A 7,980-nucleotide genomic window follows, 5' to 3' on the forward strand; every position below is an offset into this window, starting at 1 on the left:
GTTATATATATTACAATAACTGAAAAATTAGTATGGTATGATTTTTTACAAAAAAACCGATCAAACCAAACCATTGACACCCCTAGAAGACAACCCATTTAATCAGTAACTGGGTAGTTTTACCTCTCCTTAACCAAGATTTTACAATATTATAATGTAAGTTCCTAAAAACACATAATTATAACTTAGTAAAACACATTAGTAGAACACATACAAATGGTTAACCAAGATTTTACAATATTATAATATAAGTTCCTAAAAACACATAATTATAACTTAGTAAAACACATTAGTAGAACACATACAAATGGTTGGAACTAGAGTTGTTGGGGGTCTCAATAAAGAGAGCCCCTCCAAAAATTGGCGTATGCCACTATTTGCAGCGCGCACACGGTATTCTTTAGTAAAAGGCGAAAGAATAGTTCGCTTTGTGCTCACTGCGTGGCTGCGTGATTTTTCCAAACATATCTGCCCTGCGGTTTTATATTAGGACCGTTTGAATTCACTCTTTTGTTTATCGATGTGGTACCCGCCTCACTCCTTTTTTCTCAGCCACACTTTTGAGACTTCTTCTTTTCCTTCTTCACTAGTCCTTCCAGATCTATTTCATCGAAAATCAATATGTTTCAAATAGAAACTACTTGAGCTGTCCTGTATACTTTCTCATTTGATTAATTGAAGATTTGATTTCGCTTCAGTTTCTTGGTCATTCTAAAGAAACATTCACAATCTGATCGATGAAATGTTGCCTAGGATTTTTTGAAATGAGCATCTTGGATTTCCTACACAGGTTCGGTTCTCTAGTGTATAGTGGAGTAACCAATTGGCAGAAGCAGAGAACAAAGCCGGTTGTTTAAATTGCATCTTTAAGTTGGCCTTATAATTGCATTGAATAGTGTGAGGAACCTTCGTACCTCTACTCTTCTCCACTAAAATTTAGCTTAGTTTGTATGGCGTAGGGCTCGAACTTGTGATCTAATTTATAAGTGCTTCAATTATTGTAACTTGAACTGAACTCTGAGGTCATTAATGCAATGATCCCACATTTCTTAAAACTTTATAGGAGTACAGTATTTAGTGAAATTCCCTTAGCTCAAAGTACAGATCCTGCATTTTTAGTGGCCATTGACTGACTCGTTTTGGGAATAGAAGAGATGGAATAGATGTTTGAATATAGCAATTGCAATGATATACGGCCTGGCAAATGGAAAGAGGGTCTTTCCTGTTATGTTCTTCCATAGTTTTGGATCTTTTTTCAGCTTTAGAAAGCAAGTTGATAACAAAGTAAAGTCCTGCTTTTTCAGAGCTCCTAATGCTCTAATGTCGGCTGGACGGTGCTGCTACGACGGTTTTGAGTAGAGAGATGACAGTGTACTGGCAGATTTTGAAGGGAGGAAGTAGGTGTATATATGTATATCCTCCATGCATATATGAGCATCTGTGTGTGTAATAGTATATATGTATATACACGAGTATACAGTGATATACACGTGTTATAAAACAGTGTACATTAGTGCAAGTTCCCCAATTCTAAGTTATTTTTTTGTCCTCAACATTCTAAGTGTCACTGCCCAACTTAGGCTATGACTAGAACCCCAAAGGGATTAGGCCCTTAGGACAAATATACTCAACAACATGACACACAGAATTTATGTCTAAACATATTGCGGGTGCCATGCCCGGTGTCCCATCAGAGATACAGAAGCTCCGGTCTATTTGCAGTTTAGTTGAAAGCTCCCAACTAAGGGTTTTCACAGACATTTCATTGACTAATAAGTCACGAAATCAGTTGAAAAGAAATGTCTAAATGAAAATTGAAAAAGTTTAAGAAGTTGTCTATAGCGTACTAGTCAGACTTCTGAAATTAGACCGTCCATAATTTAACAAGTATTCCTTTCTTTAGTTTCAACTCCAGTAGTGTTTATGGGATGTCTATCTATGAACTTGGTTCCATCTCAAAGGAGAAACTTTGCAAGTTAAAAACGCATATAGCAGAGCTCCATATTTTTATTCAACAAATTTACCATTCAAAACTTGAGTACTAACGATAAGTGGAAATCAAGAAGCTGAAAATTATTATGTTGAAATTGCTCATTAGAAATGGAAACATTGAAATCATACATAAATTGAGCAAAAGACTTGAAAGGAAAAGCAAAGGGGACACAAGCATTTAATAACATGGAACAAGAACTGATGGCACTTTAGATATGCCAAAATTTGGGCCAAACAATTAATCAGCTTTTGCAATTATAGTAAGCAAGAAATCCTTGTAGCTTCCATTAGCAACTTCTTCAATCTTTGCAGCCAAGGTAGTTCCACATTTGCTGTGGAATTCTTCTTTGATTAGCTTCATATCATCATCGTCTGCTCTTGTAACTATGACTCGGGTCACTGAATCTTTAGCAGATTCATCCACATCCAAGTTCAAGGATGCGATCAAAATCTACGAAACAAAAAATTGAAAATGAGAAAAAAAAATTCAAATAGATAGCCAAAATATTTCAAATAAAAAGGGGAGAAATACAAGATAATACAGTATAGTATTATTTGTCAGTTTTATGGTTGCTATTTACCTGGCTGAAGTATGCTTGAGGTACACAAAGGCATTGAACTACTTGTTTCAAGGTCAAGTCACCGTCAAGATCCTGAAGAGAAAAAATTTAGATTATAGATTATTTAACCTAATGGTATAGAAAAATTAATTACTGTTGGTGCATCGAAGTTAAAACTTTCTCTTACCTCGTCCAAGAACTTGCCAGTGATTTCCTTGTAATGGCTATAGATGGCCTTAAGATGGAGCTTGCTTCTGGTTGAAAGGATCCTCACAATCTCTTCCTCAATCAGATTTTTCTTACCATCTTTCAGTGCATTCACAAACACCTTAGCCTCGGATTTTGCAAGATCGTCGTTTACTCTTGGCCCTTCATAACGGTAGGAACTCACAAGAGCAACTAGAAGCTGTTTGTCACAACAAATTGGTGAGTTACTGATCCTATAGATGAAATAGGTCTATCAATTTTAAGTAAATGGAGTTTTCACAGAAAAAAGGTTCATGTCAAATACTACACTGCTCTCCTCTTTTTTATGGACAAAATGAGAACTTAGGCATGGTGCAGCCCAAAGATCCACATCTCAAGCCCATACGAAAAACCAATTTCATTTCGCAACCCAAAATTATTTCCTAATGCCCAATTAACAAGATTAGTGGCAAGTTTTCATTCTCGAATTCACAAGTATAGCCGAACCATGAACAGTTACTTACGAGAAAATGGACACGAGGTCCTATGTGAGAGTCAATTGGAGCTTTTTAACACACCAAAAAACAAAAAAAAACAAAAAAAAAAAACAAAGACAACGAAAAGTACCTTTCGCTCAGGAGTTTGGATATTGAAGGCAATGTCTTCCTCAATTGAGTGATCAAAAAGGGAATGGTAGGCTTTTCTTGCTCCCAAAAGGTCTTCGGAGGATCGAGTGCAAGCAGCCTCAATGAGAACATCGTGTCTAGGTACTTTCAATAATAACGCCTCCTTAAACACACGAGCATCTCTTTCCCAAGGGTGCATTGTGTACAGCAACACTGCATCCTATAAAATTTTGATGAGAAGAAAATGATAAGAAAACAACATTACAAATCCTTTCATAAGACCAAACTTATAGAACATTACAAATACTCCCTTCACTAACTCAGACAGCAAGCAATTACAAAAAATATTTCACTTTCACTAGTGTCACATGCATAGCTGATACAATCAAAATTCTACAACTAAATAGGACTTCACAAAGTTTCATAGGTAATTATTAATTAATAGTATAAAATATATCTAAATACCTTAAGACGCAAAAATTCTTGGCGAAGCTGAAGGATATGTTGATCATTCCATCTCTGGAATTGGCGTTCGTCTTCTTTGAAGAATCCAGGGGTGCTTGCCCTGTAGGATTGTCTCTGATGGCGATTCCATTTCCCCAGGGTTGAGATGAATAAATTCTCATCCACACCAAGTCCTACAAAAATTGATTTTTTAAAAGAATGTTTACAGAACAATAGAAATATTAATTTCCAATTATAATTGAACTCACGCCTCACTGGATATCTTAACAACTGATACACTGGTAAATACTTACTAGCACCCTAGACTAAACATTTTAGCCTAAGCAATTAAAAATTAGAGTGAAAATACATATCACTTTAAATATGCCTAAGTGATAAATATGTCTATGAAAAACACTTAGCAGTGTATTCATTGATTTGATGTGAACTCCGAGTACAAGTAATATTTTACCTGATACACCCTTATATATAGTAAGTATAAAGGGCTAATTGCATTCTCAGGTACAAAAAAACACATAGAATGCCCAAATTATATACTCTCCGTCCCAATTTAAGTGTCTTAATTTGACTAGACACGGAGTTTCAGAAATAACGAGTGACTTTTGAATCTTATGGTCCTAAATTAAAGATAAGTATAATGTACTAAAATGTTCTTTGAATCTTATAATTATAAACTTGTTGAATTATCAACTTACTAAATACTCCTTCTGTCCGAATTTATGTGGCACCATATACTTTTTACTCAGTACTAAAATGAATATCACCTTTCCTTATTTGGCAATTATTTAATGGAACCATCCATATTTTACCCTTATTGAGTCCCACTTATTTTTAAAGATGTACTTATTAGGAAGCAAAGTCAACAAAAGTAAGCACTAAAGCAAGGGCAATTTGATAAACATAACAAAATCTTTCTTTATTTCTTAAATTTCGTGCCCGATCAAATAGTGTCACATAAATTGGGACGAAAGGAGTATTAAGGAGTATAAAAAGAAAAATAAGAAACTTAAATTAGGACGAATGGAGTAGATCCAAAGTAAAGGTGAGGATCCAGTGAGAGTTTAGTGGTAAAAACTAGAAAAATTAACCTAAAAACTCCTATTATTAACTCTTATAAACAGTAAAAAAACATATAGTTTTAGAAGAAGGAAATCAAAAAGAACCCGAGAAAGCCTTGGTGAGAGCTGCATATGCATTAGCCTCTGCCATTTTCTTCTGTTATTAGTCTTTGAGTTTTATCTGTGGGTGTAGGTGAGGAAGAGATAGGAGAGTTGAGACAATTGTGATTTAATTACAACTATATTTATATGGGTTATTAGGGGTACTTCTGCCATTTACCTATTACCAAAACCCTGAAAAGACCAAATTAGCCTTCTATGGACAATAAATAGCATTTGGGTCCCCCAATTAGTGAAGTAATAATGAATTATGAAATTACTATAAAGGTGCGGGCATGCAATTCCTGTACTTTTCCCTGTTCATCAAAGTAGAGCTTGTAACACCTTAAACAAATAAAAAGAGTCTAACTAATTGCTTTAATTAAGTCTAATCACAATTATATCTTCTTAATTTAATGTTTAATAAATGTTCGGCGATCTGCTTTTGATGCTTTATGTACCTTTGGAAATTTCATGTTAGCAATTGGTTCTTTCCTTTTTATTGAACTTTTCTCAACATATACTTGTAATAGCATGATGACAAGCTCAAAGTAGATCCAACAATGAAAAGCATGTAAAAAGATAATTTAACAAAATATGCATGTTTTTATTGAAAATATCTATAATTTAGAGTCGATTAATTTAGAGGAGGATATACATCTTATAAAAATGGATTTTGGGTCTAGCTCAATCCCAAAAATTAACTCATGAGCGGAGGATTGAACAAGTTCATATAAGGAGATCACTTATCCCTCGAATGCCCGATAAGAGACTCTTTCAAACCCCACCTCACGCCCACAACTAGATGTCTAGTGTTTGGCAATTTAATATGTGGGCCCAATATTGAAAATTAAAATTGAGATGAGTCTTGCTCTGATACCATGTAAATAATGGATCTTGGGCTTAACTTAACCACAAAAATTAGCTTTTGAAGAAGATTGACCAAGTTCATATAAGGAGACCACTCATTCCTTAAATGACCGGCGTGTGACTCTATCACAAACAGTCATTATAATATTTCATAATTAATATCTAAATCCATAATCCATAGTATTCATCAGGGTTTCATTCATAAATGAATTCGCAAGGTGTGGAATCACATATTTTGGCAGCCAGAAATAATTTTGTTCATAGAATTGAATGACACTCATTTTTTTTATTTAATACTTGGTACTCCTCATATATACTTCTCTTGAAATGGTATTTTGACTATTTTCTCATGTTACTAGCCTACTAGCTACTGCTTCATGAGTTTTAAAAATATTCACGTTATTATAATTCCATCAATATATAAATTTCGTTTTTAACGATCGCTTAATAACCTAAATGTACTAAAATCTATTTTAGTATAATTATTGATTGTAAACTGACACTAGGAAAAGGGACAACATATTTAGTACAAGAAGTTAATGTAGAGCATTAACAACCTGTTTCTCCATATATATATATAAAGAAACGCGTATATATATGTAGTATTGATTGATACGTCAAGATTGAAAAGTCTCCAACTATTGTACCCAATAAAAGAAAAAGTAGTTGCAAGAGATCACAATGCGGATATCTATATCTAATTGAATTAACAGTAGTTTAATAATTGAGACAAGTTTTCATAGTTTATTTTTATTTTATCTCCGTCATAATCATGCTCGTCCATATTATGTCAACATTATCAGGACAGCCATGACTGGCTGCTTTGCCTTGTGCCATGTTTTGAAAATGAAAACCACATTTAAAAATTAATTTAGCGTGGGGTTTGATGTTCATATTTGATAGAATATCACAAATATGAAAATCGATACTTGACGTTATCAAAACCTCAATGAATTGTCTGAGCAACAAGCAATCGGCACGTCTAAACTTTGGATCAATTAAGTAAAGTCAGAAAAATCCCATTAAATAAAAACAAAATAGGAAATATAGTACAAAATGAGATAGGTGTGAAATTATTAGATTGAGCATGTCTGTGGAGATCGATGCCATGTGAAAGAGATATATCCAACAGCTAAGTTATCTTTTTATTTGTACGTATCTGTTTTTTTTTTTTTTGGTTATTTTATAACTAAAAGGCAACAAAATAAAGAAAAATATTTATTGTTTCAACTTTGAAGAGGACTCGAGAAGCTTCCCACAGTACTGATTAAACTATTCTTCCATGAGAAAAAGGTGCACCGACAATTAAAGCTTAGATTTTTTTCATTTAATTTACTTATATCGATATTGTACTGTCTTTTATTATTATCAAAAAATTTATCATCGTGCTTGTTATTCTCGATCGGTTTACTGACCTAATTTCCCTTATTTAGGTGTATTATACTTCCTCCGTACCAAAAATACGTGTTGTTTTAGCTAATTTCATGCCCATTAAAAAATTAATAAATACAATATTTTTTAAACTTTCGAGTTAGAGGTGGAGGGTGCTTATTATTTGAGCAACTTTATCTTGTCATATAAATACAATGTATAGTTTATTAGATTTTTTTTAGAATTGATTACTATTAAAAAGGAATACTTCTTTAATGTTAAGGGTATTGTTAAAATTAATTATCAACTTTGATCTCGAATTTCTAATGTGATTATTATTTTGAGACACTTTTTAAGGCTAAAACATCACTCATTATGAGATGGAGGAAAGTGTAGGATAGTTTGTAATATATAGGGAAAAGGGTTCAAAATACACTCAACCTATGGCCAAAGTTGCCATAACACACCTGAACTTTGCGGAGGTCCTATGACCCCCCTGTACTTATTTTTTGTGTATTTTGTACGCTTTATATGGTGACGTGTACAAGCGATTGTATCTACTCTCTTTGAGCGCGTAAGATTTCATATAAAAGTGTAAATAATACATAAAAATAAGTTCCAGTGGGTCAGGACCCCCGCAAAGTTCAGGTGTGTTATGGAAACTTTGCCAAAATCTGGTCAGCAAATTACTGTTCATCTTCTTCATAGAGAACTGGACTGAAATTTGATCCTAATGCACTTTAAATCTCAACC

The 7,980-nt window shown here is 33.6% G+C and overlaps 1 protein-coding gene and 1 non-coding gene across 2 annotated transcripts; both read right to left on the minus strand.

Moving 5' to 3' along the window:
• Positions 1–330: 330 nt before the first annotated feature.
• LOC132065835 (U5 spliceosomal RNA) lies at positions 331–447 on the minus strand. Its single transcript, XR_009416808.1, has one exon. It is a non-coding gene; the product is annotated as a U5 spliceosomal RNA (small nuclear RNA).
• A 1,617-nt stretch (positions 448–2,064) lies between these two features.
• Positions 2,065–5,147, minus strand: LOC132063614 (annexin D4-like). The gene is made up of 6 exons (XM_059456248.1): positions 4,993–5,147; positions 3,830–4,002; positions 3,366–3,584; positions 2,740–2,958; positions 2,574–2,645; positions 2,065–2,443 (listed from the first exon to the last, which is right to left on the minus strand). The coding sequence occupies exons 1-6, from the start codon at positions 5,036–5,038 to the stop codon at positions 2,231–2,233; spliced, it is 942 nt and encodes a 313-aa protein (XP_059312231.1). The 5' UTR covers positions 5,039–5,147; the 3' UTR covers positions 2,065–2,230.
• Positions 5,148–7,980: the final 2,833 nt, after the last annotated feature.

The sequence above is a fragment of the Lycium ferocissimum genome, chromosome 7 (assembly GCF_029784015.1).
Source record: "Lycium ferocissimum isolate CSIRO_LF1 chromosome 7, AGI_CSIRO_Lferr_CH_V1, whole genome shotgun sequence".
Classification (NCBI taxonomy): Eukaryota; Viridiplantae; Streptophyta; class Magnoliopsida; order Solanales; family Solanaceae; genus Lycium; species Lycium ferocissimum.